This window comes from Molothrus ater, chromosome W (assembly GCF_012460135.2).
Source record: "Molothrus ater isolate BHLD 08-10-18 breed brown headed cowbird chromosome W, BPBGC_Mater_1.1, whole genome shotgun sequence".
NCBI classification, from domain to species: Eukaryota; Metazoa; Chordata; class Aves; order Passeriformes; family Icteridae; genus Molothrus; species Molothrus ater.
Genome location: NC_050510.2, coordinates 5,128,406 through 5,151,939, shown reverse-complemented (window position 1 = coordinate 5,151,939; position 23,534 = coordinate 5,128,406). Strand labels below are relative to the sequence as shown.

The 23,534-nt window shown below is 42.0% G+C and overlaps 1 protein-coding gene across 7 annotated transcripts in view; it reads left to right on the top strand.

Annotated features, from left to right (window-relative positions):
* LOC118701496 (E3 SUMO-protein ligase PIAS2-like) overlaps positions 1 to 17,729 on the top strand; it is a 71,796-nt gene extending 54,067 nt beyond the window's left edge. Inside the window, exons 7-15 of one of the 7 annotated variants that reach the window (XR_004982529.2) lie at positions 1,578 to 1,683; positions 2,824 to 2,897; positions 3,726 to 3,886; positions 4,488 to 4,621; positions 6,188 to 6,356; positions 8,319 to 8,458; positions 12,107 to 12,165; positions 13,440 to 13,477; positions 15,281 to 15,320. Coding sequence is in view for 4 of the 7 variants with exons in the window: in XM_036406141.2 (XP_036262034.1) it covers positions 1,578 to 1,683; positions 2,824 to 2,897; positions 3,726 to 3,886; positions 4,488 to 4,621; positions 6,188 to 6,356; positions 8,319 to 8,458; positions 13,440 to 13,477; positions 15,313 to 15,495 (1,005 nt within the window). In the remaining 3 variants the exon portion in view is untranslated. The other 6 variants (XM_036406141.2, XM_036406143.2, XR_004982530.2 and 3 more) reach the window with 6 other exon arrangements.
* Positions 17,730 to 23,534: the final 5,805 nt, after the last annotated feature.

Here is a 23,534-nt window from a genome sequence, read left to right as displayed (position 1 = left end):
ATTCCTTATAGAATTCGCATCAGAAAGCCTGCTGTTAGGGGTTGCCTGAAGTGCGTGTCAAAAATAACAAGTTCCTTTTGTGGTGTAAATAGTACAAAACAGTTCAGACATGACAAAATAACAAAAGGAAGACCTACTCACTTCTTTGTAGCCTGATGGTGTGAAAAATGAAATTATGTAGGCATATATTCTAAGGCATGTTTCTTGGTATCTGTTGGAATTGTCCATTGGAGAAAACTTTTTAAACTGATAACTGTGAGAAATTATATTCACTTTCAAAAATTTTAAAAGGTTTATTAAAACCTTATCAAAAATACAACAGAAGACTGAATAGAGAAAATATTATGGCGCTGGGAGCAAAGGATTTTTTTCCCACCATGTGCTCATCCGCACAATGGAGGTTTTGCCTTTTAATCCTTTAGCCCCTCCCAAAGTTCTGTCCATCGACTCTTTCTTCACTGCCCAGTGGTGGACTTTACGTCCTTAAATCTTGATTGGAGGTCAGATGTTGCCATAGTAACAAGCCGACCCTCCCAAACGTCCCAAACCCAGGCCACCCCGATAACAACGCAAGGTGGGGTAAAACATAAGTCTATAAAACTACTCTTAACATATATACATGATATTTGCCTTTTAATTGTGAGAGTCAATCATCGCATTACTCATCTATCACATCACTAATCATAGCTGAAAAGAAATTGGCCTTTAAAATGGCTGTGTGGTTGTTTAGAAATCCACCTATGGATTTTTTTAAAGAAAAGGACAGTTGGAAATTTGTGAATTCATCTTAGGTTTAAATAATGTTTGCAACAGCCCTTCAAGCTGCTGCTAAGTCAAGAACTACTTATTCCTATGTGACTATTTGTGTAAATGTCCTGGTTTAGCAATGGTACTCCCCAATTTAGTGCTCCCCTGGAGACCCTCCAAACCCACCACTCGCTCCCCTGCTTTCCTCTCCCCCTCCCCTGCTGCAGGCTGGAGTGGAGAATTGGAGGCACAAAAGGTAAAGATCATGGGTTCAGATAAGAACAATTCACTGAAAACAGCAATGAGATGAGAGGAAGCCATCTGGTATCGTCTGTTGTCGGGGAGTTTCTGTGTGAATTGTTCCTTTTCTTGTACCTTAGTACATTAGTATTGTTGCTGTTAATGTTCTTTTTCTCATCTCATTGCTACATAATTTCAGCTAAAATAATAAAGCCAGCTGCACTCCTCCCCCTTCTCCATGGTTACTTCTTTTGTCTCTCTTAAGTATCAGTCGTTATTGTTTCTTAGCAACAAAATGGGAGAAAATTCCCTAAGAGAAAGAAAATAAAGAGAAAAAAACCTGACCTCCAACATTCTTAGTGAAGTCATGACTCGAGTAGGACAATTGGATTTGATTGGCAGGAGAATTCTGGCAGAGTATTGGAGTCTTTCACAGTAATGAAGTCATCTGTCTGCTTTTCATAACTATTAAGCAAAAGTCACGTGTGGTTTTTTTGCTGGATGCTACAACTAGTGTAAATAGTAATCTGTTGTCATAGTGGAAGTACTGTATGAAATCAACATTTAATCTTCAATCGCTCTTTTTGTAGAATTACTCCATGTCTGTGTATCTCGTTCGCCAGCTCACTTCAGCTATGCTTTTACAGAGGTTAAAAATGAAAGGTATCAGAAACCCTGATCATTCCAGAGCACTAAGTAAGTCTAATTAATTCGCTTGTCTATACTTTTTGAGGATGGTTGGTGGCTCTTTAAACCTAGAATTTGTAATACTTCAAGAATTTGCATAATTTTGAGAAGAAAGTCCATGCCCAGAGTATCAAAGGTTCCCTTTGCTGTTGCTGAGGCATCACACACTTTTTCAGTGAGGGTCCCTGTGCTGGTAAGGAGCACACCATCTGAAACGAATACCATGAACATGACTTACTGTGGTGGGCTGTGAGGTGGAAGTAGATGTTCTAAATTCTCTCCACTTGCATGTGATGCTGATTGCACCTTGCTCACTGATAATTATTTTCTCTCTTAGTATGTTGAGTTTTCTCTACTAATCATTGTGGCTGTTAGCACATCTGCTGTACATCAAACAACTTTGTGATGCACAGTGTTTGTCAGTTGCTTATAAATAATGAAGCTATTGTTCCTTGGTATTGCTGTGAGAAACAACCACTCACTTAAAAAATTTTAAAAGGTTTATTAAACCTTTACAAAAATACAACAAAAGAACTAAATAAGGAAAAATAGCAGCACCAAGACCTACCCTTGTGGCTGCCTACCACATGGCCAACTCATCTTCAAGATGGATGCTCAGTCTTTTATACTCTTGGGGGGGGGGGGTTGCATCAGCCAACCCTGGCCCCTCCCAAAGTCTGTCAGTCATCTCTTCTTATTGGTGGAGACTGCTTTCTTGTAACTTGATTGGAGGGTCAGGTGTTGTCATGCTGCACCCCCCCAGCAACAAGCTTTTCCATTCCCAACTGCCTCATGCAAGGGGCACATGTGCATGACTTCTTTCTACCTGTCTTAGACAACCTAGGCTGTCTGATGGCAACAATATGGGTGGGGGGGGGGGGGGGGGGAAAGGGGACCATGGGGAGAACAGAGGACATCTAAACTACAATAACATAACTATACATCAATAAAGCTTCTCTTAATATTCACACAATAGTCATCCCTTAATTGTGAGAACCAATCATCTCATTATCCATCTATAACACTGCTATGAACTAGTTTCCTAGATGCATAATTTTCTTAGATAGCTGGAAATAAAGGACATGTACCGGTGAATCAAGATTAGCATTTTAAATAATGACATCTGTGTATAACTTCTTATTTTTATAGTTAAAGAAAAACTAACTGCAGATCCTGATAGTGAGATTGCCACAACCAGTCTGCGGGTTTCTCTGATGTGTCCTGTAAGTACATCTGGAAATTAACAGATACAGATTTCTATTTTTATCTTTAGTGCAGAGTTGGGCTGCTTTTAAAAAGACCCACTTTAGAAACTTCACTAGCTTTTGTTATATACTGATTCAGTAATATAAAATAGTGGGGAGAAGGGTGCATCTACAAGCATCTGATTGTAGCAGCATTCACCGAACTACAGTTTGGAACTGTGAATGCCTCAGATGTAGCACAGTCAGAATCAAATTGCTACTCGTGTGTGTATAGTAAGGTCTTTAAAAGGAGTAATCTCATATTTAAGTGTTGAGACTAATTGGGCAGGGTGACAGAATAATTAAAGGATACAGTGGTAAATAAAACTTCAGATCTGCTCATCTTGGTGGTATTACTTATACTGTCAGCTACTATTAAAAAAAAATTGATCATTGTGTAACAAGGCAACACTGCCTTGGGGTTTCTCTTCCCAGGTAGAAGCTGGCCTTGTGTTTGTGACTGGTCTGTTCAGTTAAACATTAAAATGAGTCTAACATGTAACTGAACCTCAGAAAAACCCTTTAAATATTTGGTTAAAAGAAAATTATAAAAGTGGGTATTTCATTAAAAAATCCTGGAAATAATGTTGATGCAGGTCCATTAGAAATATTTCTGACAACTCAGTAGAGATTTTGAGGATGGCTTTATTGTTCCTTTAAGTGTACTATAAGTGCTTTGATAGGGTGGATTTGCTTGCAGCGCCCTTAGCCCTGGGCACCCTCTGTGGTGAGAAGAGACAGTTGTTAGCTATCCAGGCCTACTTCACTGTCTTTTGTTCTGGCTCTCTCTAAATGTATCTTCTGCAGCTGGGAAAAATGAGACTGACAATCCCATGCCGGGCTGTTACTTGTGCACACCTGCAATGTTTTGATGCTGCTCTTTATCTTCAAATGAATGAAAAGAAGCCTACCTGGATCTGCCCTGTCTGTGACAAAAAGGCAACTTATGAGAGCCTAATATTAGATGGGTAAGAGACTGGGTTTGCAGATTACACAATCACTTAATATTTTTCATGATGTACTCAATAGCAACTTTTGTGACTTGAGGTTTAGCCATTTCATATTATTTTCTTTGTCAAAATACTTTAGACTGAGAGGAACTGACTGTTAGTTTCTCTTACCATGTAACAAACATCATAAGTTTATCTCCCAACTGCATCATCAAACTCGTGAGCCTCAGTATATTTCCTCTGAACAAATCCAAGTCTGATATTTAAAGATATCTCCTTTTTATGTGACCTTATCTCTGAGGCTATTAACTTTAAAATTCAACTTTTAACTCATAACAAAGTGTCAAACTTGGTTCAAAGTATGATTATTTCTGCTTCTGTATTGAAATCTATGTATTGCAGTAATGTTGGAGTGGAATATGGGTAGGTTGGGATATTCTTTTAGTTGTCAATGTCTGCAAAGTCTATAATTACAGGCTTTCTGGTAAGAGGAACTAGGGAGAGAGCACATTCAATGAATGGAAGGTGATCATAATTGGCTTTTCCACTGTCTCCTTTTCAGTTAGAATAAAAATTTCACTTGGAATCAAAAATGAAACCACTCAGCCCTCTTTTTCAGGCTCTTTATGGAAATCCTTAATGAATGTTCAGATGTGGATGAGATCAAATTCCAAGAAGATGGGTCCTGGTGCCCCATGAGGCCAAAGAAAGAAGCTGTGAAAGTCTCAAGTCCACAGTGCAACAAAATAGAAAGTATGTACATATGGGTACTGATTGCAAACCAACTTGGATATTTAGATGCAACTTGGATAATGTTTGAATGTTGGTGTTTGTTTACTGGAGGGCTTAATACTTCTAACCTCCTTGTCTTATAAACTAAAAAGCAAGGGTTGTGTCTCTAAAAGTATGCGGTTTTGGGCTTTGTCTTTGCTCTTTATAATAGCAGTTAAGAAAGTGAAAGGTTGTTCTTGTTTTAGGTCCTTAAATTGATAAGTGAAGACTAAAACTTATATTTTAATATTCTCAACATGACACAGTGTCATGGGTTGACATTGGCCGAATGCCAGGCACCCACGAAAGACGTTCACTCACTCCCCTGCTGCAGCTGGACAGAGGAGAGAAAATTTACCAAATGGTTCATGAGTTGAAATAAGGACCAGGAGAGATAGCTCAGTAAATACCATCAGGGGAAAAAACAGGCTAAACTTAGAGATATAAGGTGAATTTATTGCTAACAAAATCAGAACAGAATAATGAGAAGTAAAACAAGCCCTTAAAAACACCTTCCCCCACCCCTCCCTCCTCAGCTCTACCTCCTACCTCAGTAGCACAAGGAGGCAGGGAATAGGTGTTATGGTCAGTTCATCACCCAAGGCTTCTCCTGCTGTTCAGGGAGAGGATTTGTTCCCCTGCTCCACTGTGAGGTCCCTCCCATGGGAGACAGCTCTCTGCGAACTGCTGCAACATGAGTCCATCCCATGGGCAACAGTCCTCCCCAAACTGCTGTGGCGTGGGTCACTGTTCCATGGGGTGCAGTCCTTCAAGGACAGGCTGCTCCAGCCTGGGAGTGGGGCCCCTCTCTCCACAGGTCTCACACAGCATCACAGCCTCCTCCCAGGCATCCACTCACACTGTCATGGGGCTTCTCCATGGGCTGCAGGTGGATCTCTGCATCCCCTGTGAACCTCCATGGGCTAAAGGGCAGCAGCCTGCTTCACCATGGTCAGCACCACAGCCTGCAGAGGAATTTCAGCTCCAGTGCCTGGAGCACCTCCTCCCCCTCATCTTCACTGACTTTGGTGTCTGCACAGTTGTTTTCCCTCACATGTTTTCACTCCTGCCCTTCTCTGACTGCAATTACAACTGCACCACAAACTTTGTTTTGATTTATTCTTAAATATGTGATTCACAGAGATGAGGGGTGGAATGTATTTGTTTTGCGTGGGCTGTTTTTTTGTAGTGGGGGGCCACAGAGGTGGCTTTTGTGAGAAGCTGCTAGAAGCTTCCACCATGTCCAGCAGAGCCAATCCCTGATGACTCCAAAGATGGACATGCTGCTGGCCAAGGCTGGGCCAATTAGAAATGGTGGTAACACCTCTGTGATAATATATTTAAGAAGAAATCAAAGCAAAGTTTGTGGTGCAGTTGTAATTCCAGCCTCAACCAGTGTCAACCCTCGACACATAGAATACTTATAAAACAGTTCCTGGCAATAGCATTCTCTGTAGTGGCCAGGAAGATAATCTGGTGCTGTTGCAGATAGAAACTGCTGATGTCAACAGCATTTAGAAGACAGTAATGTTCTATTATCTTCTTCAGGTTCCAGTGTTTTTAGGAAACCCTGTTCTGTGACAGTGACCAATGAAGTGAACAAGAAAGTTGATGTAATTGACTTGACAGTAGAAAGCTCTTCTGATGAAGAGGAAGATCCTCCTACCAAAAGGAAGTGCATATTTATGTCTGAAACACAAGGAAGCCCAACCAAAGGGTTTGTCAATTTTAAAGTTAGTTGTAATTCTGTAATGTCTCAGATAAACTGATCTGTAGAGAAATGGATTTTTAATCTCTCTTCAGGATCCAGCTCCACACTTCCAGAGGAGAATTTCTAGGCCTCTCCTTGCAGAAGGTTGTATTGATACAGTACCTTTGTACAGGCAAAACACTATTAAATAGTTTTACATATCACAAAAAGCTTGTGCTCACTGTTGCTGTGTTTGCAGGGCCATTTCTCCATAGAAAAGGAAGTTGATTAAGATAATGGACAAGATTCTCCTGAGAAAGTAGATTATGCCAAGTGGAGTAGCTTTATGCATTCTTGTTAAGTTAGTGTCATCTTAAGGCTTTTTTTTTCACTGTTATACCCTTTATCTAATCTGGTCTGGTGCCCAGGAAATGAGGCTATGTTGTGTTTTTCATCCATCCTGTCAGTCTTGGAAGGGAGGCACTTTGCTGTTTTGAATCAAGACAAGATTTTCCTCCTCTATTACACTCTGGAATGTCTTGGAAACTGTTGTTGGCTATGGTTATCTGTCAGTCCTGCAATTTGGTTAGCACAACCAATAACTTCCCAAGTACTCTGTCAACTGCTCCGTCTTTGTTGTCATGCCTGACTTCAGTGGCAGGCTTAACCAAGTTCTTTACTGTTATGTCACCTGTCTGTCCCAGTCTGCCCACCTTGGCTGCAGGTACTGTTTGTGGCTTCCATAACATTCTTGCTCATGGCCCGTAGGGCACAGGAGACCTGCAGGGAGTGAGGGGCACTGGTTAGGCTCACCAGTGCTCACTGCTCCACAGGGTGATTCCAAGCATCAGGTTTTAGTAATGAGTTGTTAGTGTTGCATGAGGTGTGTTTCTGTTTCTCACTGTAGTGGCTAATGTCTTGTACTAAAATAATAGTAATACAAACAAACCCCTTCTGTTTTGCCAACTCTTGAAGTAATGAGTAGATGTACTGTGTCTCTAGTTCACAGGAATGTGTGATTTTTGGTGAGCAAATAGTTGGTCATCTTCAACCACTTTCAGCAGCAATACTGAAATTCTGTTGCTTTTTGTGAGGATTGTGGAGGAGTCCCTCTGCAAGAGACATGGTTTTTAATTTTTATGAGAAAAAATAGCTGCAAATGCATCTCTTAATGAAGTTTCAGAAGGCACCGAGACTTGCTTCCATGCTCCTGTGCTTGTTTGAGATGGCTATGTGAAGGCAGCAGCCTGGGGAGGAAGACATGAGTGTATAACACTCATGGCTGGTGGGCTGGAGGGAGTAATGCAGAGCAGCTGGGAATGGGATTCTGGGGGGACTTGGAGTTTATGAAATATTTTATGCATATGGCTGGTGCCTGAATGCTTGTGGTGTTATCTTTAACAGTGCTGTGAAGTAATTGGGCAGCAGGTGAGGATGCAAAAGGGTTTTAACTAGTTGCATGCTCTTGGAGAGCTGAACTTAGCTTGGGCTCAGACTGTGAGTAAAGATGGGTTTTGATATTTAACTCCCATGTGTAATCTGTGCTTCAGAGGCTGAATAATGGTCACTTGCACCCTTGGCATGACAGGTTGTCACTGAGGAACAGTTATATAGAGAAATTGAAACAAGCACTCTCCTTCTGGCTCTGGCTACCTGCACATCCCTTCCAGGGTACTCCACAGATAGATTACTTACTACATTACTTTCTCTGAATGGTAGACTGTTATAAATTACTCCAGCACTGTACTTTGTTTTAATGCTAACTTGCTCTTATGTCACAGCTGCTGTTGAGAGCCAAGATAGGGTCATGTTATTATGAAGGCTGTTATGAAAGAGGAAATTAGAGTTGGAATACTGTACAGTGAGTAGCCATGCTATAGTTGTATTATAACATAGTGACCCTGTGAATGAAAGTGCACAGTGGTGCATAATTTTTTTTCTGTAACTAACAACCAGGTTGTTTGTAATTTCCCATGCTGTTTGAAACAGGGTTCTTGTGTATCAGCCACCTACTGTCAGAGTGCCCAGCATGACAACGGTTGATGCTGCTGCTATTCCACCTTCATTAACAGACTACCCAGTACCATTCCATCATCCACCAATATCCAGTATTTCATCAGACTTGCCAGGTAGGTGGTGCTTATTTTTCACGTGTATTTTGACAGCATTATTAACTTGTGGGGTGGGTAAAAAATTGGAGAATTGATCAACTGTTTTTAATGGAACAAGACTATATGCAGTATTGCACTGATGTGATGTCTAGACAAGCCCAGTTGTCATGGTTTGACACTGGCACAATGCCAGTGCCCCCATGAAGATACTTTCTTTCTGGTTTCTGCTGTGAGATGTGACTAGGAATAAGTAAAGCAGGCTCTTACTTAGGGAAAAAGAACCAGAACTTTATTAACTACTCTACAACTACAGATAAAAAGGAACACACACACAGGGAAAATGAAAACTTCACAAGTGCATTTCCTCCTCCCCCCACCAAATTTCTAACACAATACATTTGGTTCTTCAAATCACCAACTCTCGGTCCAGCACTACTTTTTAGACAATCAATCCTCAGTTCATCAAGAGGAGAGGAGTCCTTCTTGTGCCATGGGCTTCCCCTGGAAACACAGCTGAAGCTTCGTGTGTTTCTGTGTCACTCGTGGCACTGCCTGGAGAACATCTGCTATCGTGACTTCTTCTTTTTCATGTCCAGTGCTCTCACCACTGAACACGGACCAGAACTGCTTCTAGGGTTGTCTTTTAAGGATGCTCTATCCCGATCCAAAAAAGGCACAGTCTCTCTTTTGGGACACCTGTCCCCACAATCTCTCCTTTGGGACACCTGTCCCCCCCATATTTTTTCACCCTCTGGGGCCGAGGGGCATCAACACTGAGCAGTCTCTGTATCACAAGGAACATGGGTCTGTCCATCTCTCCTTTGGGACACCTGTCCCCACAATCTCTCCTTTGGGACACCTGTCCCCCCCATATTTTCACCCCCTGGGGCCGAGGGGCATCAACACTGAACCTTCTTAGTTCTGAGGCCATTGCCTCCCCCTAGAATGCAGTCTCTGTATCACAAGGAACATGGTTCTGTCCATGGCTATACAAAAAGAGTCCAGCAAAAGCTACTCCATCATCTCTTCCCACTAAGATTCTTCTCTATTCTTCTACTATCTCTCACTCGCCCAGACCTCTCTCACACTGGCCCATTTCCTTCCTCATCTTCCACTCTATCTTCTAAGAAAAGTCAATGTTCTGTAAAGTTCTCATTCTCCAAAAAGGGGTTAAAAGCTCCTACAAGCGGCCGGCTGAACCCCCCCCTCTTCTCCGTCCCAGCCATGCTGCCGGCGCAGGCCCATGTTTATCAAGCTTCAAGGTTACAGTCCCAGGCAGCGGCTCTCTCTCTCTCTCTCTCTGTGTCTCTCAGGGGGGGCTGCCCGATGGCTCCCGGTGTCTCTCTCTCTTCCACCCTTCCACCCCCGGGCTCAGGCCTACCTCTCCCGGCCACATGGCTTTCCCCTCCCCCTGCCCAGCCAGCAGCTGGGCCGGGGGAGAGACCCAAACTCTTTCCCGCCGGAAACCCAAGAGAGCCCTCCCAGGGGAGAGCTCTGCTTTTAACCCCGTGTTCTCAGAGGCGTGTCCATGTCCCAATGGCCAGGTTAAATGCCTATATTGAAGTCTGAATATCCATTGGCCAAAAACACAGCATCCCAAAAAACACATTTCCTGTCAAAACACCACATTTTACTCTTCGCTTCTGAGAACACACTTTCTAAAATTATTAACAAAATTACAAAACACTTCAACACTTCTACAAAACAAGAAAACTTTCATCTCCAGATTTTACTATGCATCTACTTTAACTCAATACATGCTTTGTTCTTATTCTTCTTTGGTCTCGTCTCACAGCTTTACTCACAACTTTATCTTATCATTCTCTCAAAATTCGATTCCCGGTCAGGGAACCAAAAAATGTCATGGTTTGACACTGGCACAATGCCAGTGCCCCCATGAAGATACTTTCTTTCTGGTTTCTGCTGTGAGATGTGACTAGGAATAAGTAAAGCAGGCTCTTACTTAGGGAAAAAGAACCAGAACTTTATTAACTACTCTACAACTACAGATAAAAAGGAACACACACACAGGGAAAATGAAAACTTCACAAGTGCATTTCCTCCTCCCCCCACCAAATTTCTAACACAATACATTTGGTTCTTCAAATCACCAACTCTCGGTCCAGCACTACTTTTTAGACAATCAATCCTCAGTTCATCAAGAGGAGAGGAGTCCTTCTTGTGCCATGGGCTTCCCCTGGAAACATAGCTGAAGCTTCGTGTGTTTCTGTGTCACTCGTGGCACTGCCTGGAGAACATCTGCTATCGTGACTTCTTCTTTTTCATGTCCAGTGCTCTCACCACTGAACACGGACCAGAACTGCTTCTAGGGTTGTCTTTTAAGGATGCTCTATCCCGATCCAAAAAAGGCACAGTCTCTCTTTTGGGACACCTGTCCCCACAATCTCTCCTTTGGGACACCTGTCCCCCCCATATTTTTTCACCCTCTGGGGCCGAGGGGCATCAACACTGAGCAGTCTCTGTATCACAAGGAACATGGGTCTGTCCATCTCTCCTTTGGGACACCTGTCCCCACAATCTCTCCTTTGGGACACCTGTCCCCCCCATATTTTCACCCCCTGGGGCCGAGGGGCATCAACACTGAACCTTCTTAGTTCTGAGGCCATTGCCTCCCCCTAGAATGCAGTCTCTGTATCACAAGGAACATGGTTCTGTCCATGGCTATACAAAAAGAGTCCAGCAAAAGCTACTCCATCATCTCTTCCCACTAAGATTCTTCTCTATTCTTCTACTATCTCTCACTCGCCCAGACCTCTCTCACACTGGCCCATTTCCTTCCTCATCTTCCACTCTATCTTCTAAGAAAAGTCAATGTTCTGTAAAGTTCTCATTCTCCAAAAAGGGGTTAAAAGCTCCTACAAGCGGCCGGCTGAACCCCCCCCTCTTCTCCGTCCCAGCCATGCTGCCGGCGCAGGCCCATGTTTATCAAGCTTCAAGGTTACAGTCCCAGGCAGCGGCTCTCTCTCTCTCTCTCTCTGTGTCTCTCAGGGGGGGCTGCCCGATGGCTCCCGGTGTCTCTCTCTCTTCCACCCTTCCACCCCCGGGCTCAGGCCTACCTCTCCCGGCCACATGGCTTTCCCCTCCCCCTGCCCAGCCAGCAGCTGGGCCGGGGGAGAGACCCGAACTCTTTCCCGCCGGAAACCCAAGAGAGCCCTCCCAGGGGAGAGCTCTGCTTTTAACCCCGTGTTCTCAGAAGCGTGTCCATGTCCCAATAGCCAAGTTCAATGCCAATATTAAAGTCTGAATATCCATTGGCCAAAAACACAGCATCCCAAAAAACACATTTCCTGTCAAACCACCACACCAGTACAGACTTTTTTCCAGTTTCAGATTGCATTTTGCAACAGGGATGTGACAAACATTGCTTCTGGGGTAGAAATTGGCACTTTGAAATGGCAACCAGAAACACTTCTTGCTATGTTCAGTTAGACTTTGTGTAAACATCTGATAGTTATGTGTTGTAGATGCGAGGGAGAGTAGCTACTTCTTTAAATTAATAGATGTAGGATGGCACTGACTCATCCAAACCCTAGATGTAGATATTCTGCTAACTGATTGTAGTAGTGCTCTGTCTAGACTGTATGAAAAAGGTGTTAAGGTGAGCTACAATCTGTAAGCTGACATCTATTGACTTTCTTTACCTAGACATACCTTAAATGCCTATGATGTATTCTTCAACACTGCTGCTAAATATCAGACAAAAGGTGGGGATACTGATTGTTTTCTATCCTGGCTCCTTGAAAAAAACACTGTGTATAGAGACTCTGAGGGTTCTCTTTTCTGGCTGTAACAAACCCAGAGCCCAGGAAATGGTGACTTGTGCTGACAGGTGTCACATTGCCCTCCTGTACTTCCCCTCTCCCCCTTTCATTGCCTGCATTCATTTCTGCCCCGAAACATCGCCCATTTTTTTCCCTCTTCTTTCAGCACCAGTTTGGCAGTGAAATGGATATAATTCCCCTTGTTTCTCTGTCCATTTTGTTTCCCTGTCCATTTTGTTTCCCTTACTGCTCCCTCCTTCTACTTCTCCCTTGTTAAGACATTGGTTGTCTTCCCAAACTGGATAGGAGAGAAAGCTCAGAGAGCAGAAATCTAGAACTGTTGTCTATCTCTATTGACTGAAGTTCTAAAATGTGCAAGACCAAAACAAGCTGTCAATTCTGTAAAAGCAGCTAAGCTTAAATCTCCTTTAATTTTTTTCTCTGATGGAAAAAGGGGAGATGTCACTGGCCAGAACAGATTTGGAGGTGAGAGGAGAGGGAGGGAAGAAGTTTACCATTTTTTTCTGTTGACATAGCAAACACAAGGCCAATATTTAACAACAAAACAAAAAAAGGCCATAATTTCTCATTGGTTTCATATTTTTAAACATCTTGCCCTAAATGCTTACACGCTACTGGTATAAAAGATGGATGCTAGTTGTCACTGATCTTAGAGGATATACCTTGAACTACTTGTAGTTTCCTCTTCTTTGTCCCTTTTATTTGTCTAGACACAAAATGGGGATGATATTAAAAATGTTTTCTTATTGACTGCCCATGGGTGGAGGAAGAGATCTGCTGCTTAGTTTTGGACTTGTGCATGTTGTGACTTTACTTCATTCCAGCATCTTTATTGTGATGACACTCTTCATGTCCCAGTTTGGCCAAGTCAGGTACAATATGCTGTGAAACTTGCATTATGAACCAACAGCTCCAAATGGCAACCTCCATCTAAGCAACCTCATTGAACCACCCAGCAATATCCAGTGAATAATACATCATTGTGTCATCCTCATTCTTGAAAAGAGACACATGTACTAGATAACACATTTTGCTGCTGTCTGAGGTAGTCATTGAGAGTGGTGTCACAGTAGTATATTCCATTTAGAAGCTGTGTAACAATTGCAAAATCTGTTCTATGACCACAAAAAAAGTTCCTTAAATTTGTTGTGTATGCATAAAAGAAGGACTCATCAATTTATTATCCTTCTTTCTAGGACTGAATTTTCTTTCACTAATCCCAGTTAATTCACAGGTATGTTTCTGAACTGCTGTGCGGTTAATTTTCAAGTCTGTTTTTTTGTGACATACTGCTCAAATAACTATCACATTTATGCAGTCCACTTGCTTAGACCTACCCACAGACCTGGAAAATCCATTTTCCCAACAAGAGGTGGTAATGAAAATGCATTAAGGGAGGATTGAGTTTAGCCTTACTATGATAAATCCAGGCGTGGAAACTCAGTCTTTATTGGTAGTTTGCCTTTCTAGGCAAAACAGATACTTGCACAGCACTAACTTAAATACACTCAGGGTGGTGAGGCACTGGGATAGGTTGCCTAAAGAAGCTGTGGATGCCCCATCCCCGGAAGTGTTCAAGGCCAGGTTGAATGGGGCTTTGAGCAACTTGGTCTAGTGGAAAGTGTCCCTGCCCATGGCACGGGTTTGGAACTAGGTGGTCTTGAAGGTCCCTCCCAACCGAAACCATTGTGAGATTCTATGATCATGTACTTCATGCTCTGAGTTTATGCTGTCTATCTGCAGGCCAGATTAAGCTTTGTAAATAGACAACACTGATTGTTATTTCTGTTCTTTTTCATATTAGTAGAAGATTAGGTTCTAAAGAAAATATCATCATTAATTTGAAGGGCACATGACTGAATACTTTTATAATAAATTCTCCATGCAACACTTCAACTCCATTTGCTTTGGATTATATGGAAATTTTGTAGGTCATAAGGAACCAGGTGGTATTTTTCCTTCCCTGGAAATTTAAACTTTACACCATTAGGGAGAACAATTTTTACTGTAACTAGATTCCTATGCAGACAGACTACATCCTTGAAATGTGGGGGAATATCAGCTCCCTAACTAAGACAAGAGGATATGAAGCAGACTCTCTTTTTCACCTCTGTCACTAGAATAAAACAGTAGTAGGTCTCTTAGAGTAGAGTTGACTTTCTGGTGTCTTAAAAATGAAGGATGAACTTCCTCCTTTTCTTTCCACTTACTGCATCTTGCAATACTCTGTGCCTGACCTTGAGATCTGAACTGCCAAAAGTGGGAATAACAGAAGTTTGTTCATGCGGAAGACTGCAAGCAGGTATGCTGCTATGAACTGTCCATTTTGGACAGTTCAAACAGCTCAGGCTCAGTTTCAAACATATACCCAAGATTTGAATCCACAGGGTAAGAGAAAATAAAGTGTGTCAAACAACATGTGTATGGGGTGTCTTATCTTCTTTGGCATCTGGCAACCTTGTTCTGTTTCTTAATGCTTAGAATGTTCAGCTCTGAAATGGCTTGTCTTTCACTTCAGGAAATGTAAATCAACTTGAGAATTTTTCTTTATCAGACTTGATCAGGGCTCATTTATCACTAATAAAATGTTTCAATACCTGCATATATTGTTACAGGTGTATACTATGAAAATGTTGATTAGTACAGCTGCTGCTATTTGAGGGGATGAAATTATTCTAACCTCCATTGAAGGAGCAGAAAGTATTTTGCTGCCTTTCATGATGAAAGGAGCCTGAAATAGGCTATTGGGCCTGGTACCTATGGGCAGTGAACATTCTCCAAATGTTAAAGGTTTTTGTGGGTGTGTTTTTTTTGTGGACATGATAGTGTTTCTTCATCCACTAATAAATGTTCAAGCGAACTAGTTAATAAGAAAAACAAAAAGGGGAGGATGAGGGAGAGGACTCATGGCTCATCTTAGCTTCATTACTTGCTGGTTTGCAGAACTCTGGTTTTTGCTATGCATGTGTTAACAAGGTTCTGATAGTAAAATGTTTTGTGCTTGTCGCTCTTCAGAGTATACATTTCCCTTGTGCAGGTAATCTCTTCATTCTTCATTGTTTCAAGCAGTACTGTCCTCCTATGTTTTTGGATAGTCTCACCTCAGCCTTAACAAGCAGTGTGCCTGGCAGCATCATCACATCAACCAGCCACCACGAGAGCAGCACACATGTTAGCTCCTCCAGCAGGAGGAAGACAGAAGTGATAACCAGAAGCAAAGGCAGTGCTCCTGACATCATCTCACTGGACTGAAACAAGGGGCAGCACAGGACTCCCAGAGAAATTGCACAGAGCTGCTACTTATATCTCTGGAAATTCATAATCTTGGAAGTTATTCTGATATTTATTGAAAGGATTTGCCTTCTGGAAAATGGAGTAAATTCATCAACACCAAACAGAAGTGATAGATTTTTTTTTCTTACTCATTAAACAGCTGGCATAGAAAAGGCCCCCTTCATAACATGCATTTATGCTTTTGGTTTGTTCTGGGGAAACTTTGTTGCTGGGTGGATACCACAAATGGTTTTTAATTTTGTTGTAAAACACAGCAATACTGTAAAAACAAACAAAAAGCTTTTAATAAAAAAGGGTGCTTAACTACTCTAGAATAACAACAACCTGGACAAAAGTGCAGAAGTGTATGCATTGGTGAATTTTTAATGTTTTCACTGGGGCCTGTAATAAACTTCATTTAAGACCATGAAGCTTTGAAATAGCCATAACTTGTGTTGTATGTCTCTTGTTCCCCATCTTCCCCTTAACTGGGGACATAGGGGAAGCCAATGTAAATGGGATTGTTTGGTTTGGGTTTTTTACCCTAATTTCATGTTTTTCACAAATGCAACAAAATCCTAAGCTGTTATGACTTAATGTTCTTTGGGCTGGGGCAGAGACAGACTATCTATCTATGCAAAACCTGCATTACACAGTCTCTGTGCCATCATGTCGTAATTAGGACACATCCCCACTACCAAAAGCTCCAAACTATGCACAATTGAATGTAGTTGAATTTCCGGTTGGAGAAATTTAAGAAGTGATAAGAAAAAAGGCCTTTAAACTCAAATTTAGATTAAGTACACTTTGAAATTGCCAGATGATCAAGTGAAGGTTGTGCTTTCTATGGCAGCTGTAAGAAAAAAAAAAGGAATTGCTCTCTCCAGTGCAGGATTACTGAATAGGATTTCACACTTGTGGTTTCTGTCACTTCAGTAACTGCTGTATTCTGTGTGGGAATACTGCACTCTGACTTGCTGTGGGGAAGGCTTGACTTTTTGGAAGATAGAAGCTGTAATAACTGCACAGTATTTCCATAGTGTTTCTGGGGGTAACCTCAGCAGTACTCTATATAGAAGGGGTTACAGATCAGGAAAATAAAGTCATTTTCAGAGAGCTGGAATAATGGCATTGTCTATGGATGCTGACAGAGCAGCTTTTCCAAGTGTTATGGTTCTGTTGAGTAACTGTATTTAAAATTATTCCCTGATAACCAGCTTTCACTTTTTCCTAATTTCATGTTCTTATTTCTTTAGTCAGATCTCTGTTGCTTTTTGCCTTCCATTACTATTACAGTATTTGAATTAAGTACATAGATGAAAAAATATTTGTCTTGGTGTTATAGATGAGTAATGCAATGGTTGACTCTCACAATTCAAGAGCAAATATTAAGAGAAGTTTTGTAGCTATATAGTTATGTTTCCCCTCCCCCTTGCACTGTTATCATGGGATGGCCTGGGTAGTCGGGGCATTTGGGAGGATCAGCTTGTTACTATGGTAGCACCTGACCTCCAATCAAGATGTAAGAAAGTGATCACCACTGGACAGCGAAGAAGGAGTCAATTAACAAGACTTTGGGAGGGGCTAGAGGTATAAAGAGCGGAACATCCATTTTGTGGATGAGCACGTGGTGATAGAATCCTTTGCTCCCAGCGCAGTATTATTTTCTTTATTCAGTCTTCTGTTGTATTTTTGTGAGAGACAACGGCTCACTTTAAAAATTTTTAAAGGTTCATTAAACCTTGAGAGGAATAGCGGATTTATCTTTACAAATGAGCTGTGGGTCTGCTGGTAGATAAAACTAGCACTGGGAGATAAAAGAAACAATGGAAAAGATTCCACTGATTGATGAATGGAAAAAGATATTTGCTTTTACAAATAAACTTTAGGTTTGCTGATAAATGAAATTAGACATTGAAAGATGAAAGAAACAATGGGGAAGAAAAACCCCTAAATTCCATAAGAATTAAAAATTAAAAGGGAGGGTTATACATTAGAGGGAAATCTTTGGTATCAGGCGTATCGGGAAGTCTGTACCTTTCAAGTACCTCAGCCAATGGGGAAAGAGAGAAGGGAAATGCGGCCGGGAAATTAGGATAAAAAGGGAGGCTGCGTCCTCCAAAAATTTGAGAGATCCCAGGGGAATGCCCCATGGCCTCTCCCTTTATTCGAATAAAGTAAAAGGACTCCTCTGTCTCCTTTTTGAACATAAACCTCTGGTGTTTGTGGATTAATTTTCCTAACAACCTTAACAAAAATTCAACAAAAGGACTAAAGGAAAAATTGCAGTGCTGGGAACTGCCCTCGTGCCTGCCCACCACAGGGCCAGTTCCTCTTCAAGATGGATGCTCAGTCTTTTATACTCTTGGGGGCTGCATCAGCCAACCCTGGCCCCTCCCAAAGTCTGTCAGTCAACTCTTTTTTGCCATGTATTGGTGGAGACTGCTTTCTTGTAACTTGATTGGAAGGTCAGGTGTTGCCATGCCACACCCCCCTAGCAACAATCTTTACCATTCCAAACTGCCTCATGTAAGGGGCACATGTGCACGCCTTCTACCTGTCCTAGACAACCCAGGCTGTCTGATGGCAACAAAACGAGAGCAAGCTCCTAGACTAAAGTGATTTCAGCTTTTATTATAAGAAAAAGAAAGGCCTAAAGCAAGAGAGCCCACAAGCAAGCAGGAGTGTTCCCATCGAGGGTGCTGCCGCACTGGCGCAAGGTCTTCTTTTCAGCAGCGATGTAGTGATGTCCCCGATGTCCCAGATGGAGCGGCACAACTTCAGTGGTCGGAAGCCCCCTTTTTATCCGTTTGTTTGTCCCTTTGGATTGTTTTCTCTTTGGATCCTTCATTTGCATGAAGGTTTAAGGTGCTTGATTGGCCCATTACAGTTCTGTCCAGGCTGGCTTGTTTCACTTGGGGGGTGGTGGACTTTACTTAGGTGTATTATGGTACGTTGAGTACCGTATTTCTTATAACTACCCTTTTAACCCCTTTTACAATATAATAACCAAACTAACAGTACATGCTTAATGATCTATCAACTATTTTATAACAGTTTCTAACCTATTTTTAACAATTTCCCCCCTCTAACTATTTAATCATGCTTCCAGCCTGCATCAACCTTTTAAAGTTCAACTTCTACTTTTCTCAGTTTCTTGTACTGTTCAAGCATATCTCTGGCATTCTGATCATTCTGTTCTTTTATTAACATTACTTTTTCGCCATTTTTCCCTTCTACATTACCTTGCAACATGATGCTGCTTTGGACAATGCTGGTTACTATCTGGACTAGACATGGAATTGCACATGGTAGAAATATTACACTTGCTAGTGCACACACTACAAAGAAGACCAATTTCTTCCACCATTTACCATTTCAGGTGAACAAGTTGTCCCACCAATCGGAGTTTTCAAACAAGGGGGTCCATTTTTGTGTACCAACATAAGTTAGTTTTCTAATATTTTGAGTAATGTTTTTAATTACATGACTATGGTCATCGATCTCTAGGCAGCATTCTGAAGTATTAAATTTCCCACAGATCCCTCCTTCCTCTGCAAGGAGGTAGTCCACTGCCAATCGGATCTGGTAAATTACTGATCGCATTTGTTGTTGCTGCTGGTTTAATAGATAAATGGCCAGAGTTGTTTGATTGGACATGATTTCAAGTACTGCTTGTAAACGAATGATTTGATTTAGCATAAATACTGGGGTTCTGTACCCCCAGGATCCATCTTGGGCCCAGGTAGCCAGCCCATAAGTATCTATAATCCTATCTGGGGTCCAAATTTCATTGTTCCAATTGTGGGTTCCACCAAATAAACTCCTTTTCTTTCTGGCCAGATCATCATACACTGGGACTCCCAAGTTTGATTTTGCATCCTTAGGTAATAAGAAAAAGGATGGTTTTATTGCTCCAATTGTGCAACTCCCGGTCCACCCTCCCGGTAACTTCACATATGCCGTGTTACAACAGATCCAAAATAGATTTTTAGGTGCATCCCAGAAATTAGAATCTTGATTTGTTATATGTTTCCAATATTTGGATAAGTTTTCTATTGCCCAGAACAGGTTGGTATAATCTTCTAAGCATTCAAACCTTTTTTATTTTTCACTGTATACACATCTACTTTCAGTTTTTTCTATTGACCAATATGAATGAGGAGTTTCTGGAATCCACCTGGTATGTGTGTCATTTGCTGCCAGGTATCTTTTACATGGAGTTTCTCCTACTTCCATAGTATACATTTTCCCTTTTCTTGATAAACACTCTTCCCCCATTATTGTTGATTTAAGCTTCCACTCCCCTTCTTTTGGGCACTACCATGTTTTTTCTTGATGTAATCCATTTAAAAATGTCTAAGGGACTTAAACTGATACCATCCCATGGCCAAATTTCACTTAGGTGTGTCCCACCACACACCCAACAATCAGATTAAATTCTTTTGAAATCTTTTCCACCATATCAATAAAAAGATTCTTACCATATATTTGTCCCTCTCTATCCCTTTGTCTTTTCAATTGCACTTCTTTCTCTTTGAATGTATCCTCTAAGTTGGTTTCACTTTCTTGTTTAAAACATACCCATCTTTCTTTCATAGGGCACTCTCCTGACACCCTCTGGCTTGGGTTTGCAATATTTTTAGCCAACCAATATATCTTATTATCCTCTTTACAGGTTGTTAACTGGGAGTGATCGATACATTTGGGATTTATGTTTGTGTGTACTCTGATTAATACACTTACTGTATCTCCTCTATACAAGGGATAGTAACACTTCTCACAAGTGTTTCCTCCACTTCCTCCAAAGTGGATGAGTAGCAGCATTGCTACCAGTGGGAGTCTGGTGCAGGCTGGCCTCCTCACCTCTCGAACCACAGGGGTTTTCTCGGTGTCCGGAGAGTATTTCCCTGAGGTAGTTCCCTATCCAGTCTTGCCTCCCACCTCTGGTTTCCCCTTCTTCTGGAGACATTCTGCCATGACCCTTATCATACCGACTCCCTTTCCTCAATTTGGTCCCAATTAAGGTTGCAAGGAGAGTGGTCTATGGAACAGTACTGGAAACTGAGATGTTATTTTGTTTGTCAATTCTTAGCTAAACAAAACTGGAACTTTAACTATAATTATAACAAACTGTCGGGTCCGGCTGTCTGTCTCTGCCCCGACACGGGTAGGGTGGTTCTTGGGTGGCACGCGTTTCAAAGGACGAGTCTGGACTCTTCAGCTTCTCGGTCTTCAGATTGTTTATTGTTTCTTATCTACAAAATTTTCTGTCTGCCCAACAGAGGTCTGATCTGCAAGGCAGCCAAAGGCACTCTGACCACCCACGAGGCGGTCTTGTCTTTTTATACTAAAATCTACCTACATGATATTTACCTTTATTTTCCAATACTTTTCACCCATGTTGGCGAGTGCATCTTCACCATAAACCAATCCCCAAGTGCCAACATCACCACAGGAGATGGAAGACAAGAAGAAGAAAGAAGGACGAGACACGCCCTGATTCCTCCATCTTGTCTCCATAACCCCCCGTACCAAAAACCTTAAAGTTTATATTTCACCCTCTAAATGTGTCCCTTTTACACCCTTCACTCTAAAGTGATTCTCATGTCCTCAAACTCTTGTCACTTCTGTGGATGGATCAAAATCAAGCCACCAAACACTCTTGGCAACATTCCAGGATTTCCGAGACCCCCAAGGGTTCTCCTGGCATCTCTGGACATCGGGAACGATGTGCTGAGTTCCCACAACAAACATTAACAAACTTTAAGGATATACAGATAACAATGCAGATGTTTCCCAAGGGGGGGTTGTGTTCAGGGTTGCGCTTCTTTCAGTGCTTTTCTCAGGACCAGTTTCAAGTCTTTATCGTCTCTGCTGGCTATAGTCCATTCACTTGCCTCAGCTGGGGGTTGTATTGGACCTTCACTCGACTTGCATGAGTCTACCCCCGCTCCTTTGTTCTTACTGCAGTGTTTGTAGTAAGCAGCACTTGGAAGGGGCCTTCAAAGCAAGCAGTTAGTGGAAGGTTTTTCCATTATTTAATCAATACCCAGTCTCCCAGGTTAATACCATGTATTTTACAGTCCAGTGGGGAAGTTTGGGGATGGTAGCCCTTTTTCCTTAGTTCTTCTAGGGTTGTTGTTACTGTTTCTATATATTTTTGCATTGTCATCCCTCCCTCTAGATCTTCCCCAGTACTGTACAGGGTAAGCAAGAATGGCAGCCCAAACAACATTTCCTAAGGAGAGACCCCTAAATCTGTTCTGGGTCTCTTTCTTATTTGTAATAGGGCTAGTTGTGAACATTTGACCCAATTCCATTTGGTTTCTAAGACCAATTTTGTTAAGATATTCTTTAAGGTTTGATTCACCCTCTCGACTCTCCCAGAACTCTGAGGGTGCCAAGGGGTGTGTAACTCCTACTTTATTCCCAGAGCCCTGGTGATTTGTTACAGAACACTGGATACAAAGCAGGGGCCACGATCCTAATCAATAATATTTATTAGCCTGTATCTTGGAATAATTTCTTCCAAGAGAACTTTCATCACAGTTTGGGCTGTCTCCCTTCTCATGGAGAACGCTTCAACCCAGTGTGTTAGATGGTCAACTATGACCAATAGGTGTTTAGACCCTTGGGCTGGGGTTAATTCAGTAAAATCAACCTGAATACTCTGGAAAGGTCTTATGGCTAATTTCCTCCCTCCCAGAGTGGTTTTTTGTTGCAGTGTGATGCCATTTCCTGTTTCACCTATCCCAACCCCTCAGATGTGCCAACCTTTTCTTTCCCCTTTTGCCCTCCTGCTAAGAGCTGTTCGTCAATCTTAACGTTCAAGCAAGGGCATCATGTGGTTGGCAGAAGTTCAAAAGATGCCCCTCAGATCCAGGCTCATTGGCCTGTCCAAGCGCCTATATCCCTTGAGCCTTCCCCTCCTCACACCTGGTTGGTGCCTCACCTGTCCCTTCCCCTCCCCCATTCCCCGGGGCTTAAAAGGAGACAAGACCATGCGGTCGGGATTCTATTGGGAGCTGTTTCAGAGGTCTACCATCCTGCAATAAAACTCTGGATTAAGACTCCACGATAGAATCCTCTCCTTTCTCTTCACTGTCACCTGAACCTTTTCCACCAGAGGTAAACTGAGTTCCTACTTTGCCTGGATTTGTTCCGAGTGCCTAGCTGCAGCATCCAGCCGGCCAAAGGTATCTCTGAGGTGAAACACCACAGCTGCCGCCATTGGTCCAGCAGCAAGGGTCAGACAAGGCCAGGTACGTCCCATCCAGAAATATTGGGATTAATATTCCATAGTTTTTCACATCACCTTTTGGCCGACTTTTTGACAGGTTAAACATTGTCCTGTGATGGATCTGGCTATTTCATATATTCCCATCCCCATGTAATATTTCAAAAAATGATCATATATTCCTTGAGTTCCCCAGTGAGTTAATCGGTTTACCTCTTCCATCACTTTTCCTGGTTATTTTTTGGTTGAATATTTGTCGCCTGTCTGGGGTCCACCACTTTCCATACTCTGTTTTTATCCCTTCTATTTTCTCTATTTCTTTTAGTTCCTTGTCATTGAAAATTGGTACCCCCTCTTTCCTTATTTTTCCCTGGTCTTCTTTTACTATGACTGGGTCCCCCATTTCCAAGGCTGCTTCTTTGGCTGCCAGGTCTGCTAATTTGTTTCCTTGGATTTCAGGAGTATCCCCTTTTTGGTGGCCTTTAATATAGACTTATGGCAATTTCTTTTGCTTGTCTGAGGGATTCGAGTACTTCCCTGATCAGACTTTCATGTACCAGATTTTTCCCCTTTGAGTTAAGGTATCCCCTCTCTTGCCAGATTTTTCCAAAGGTATGAGCTATCCCAAAGGCGTATCGAGAATCCGTGTAGATTGTCCCTATATTGTCTACTAATAAATCTAAACCTCTCTTTAGGGCATATATCTCTCAACTTTGTGCAGACCAATTTGAGGGTAATTTCCTTTTTTCTTTGATTTCACCTGCTTCAATAATGGCAT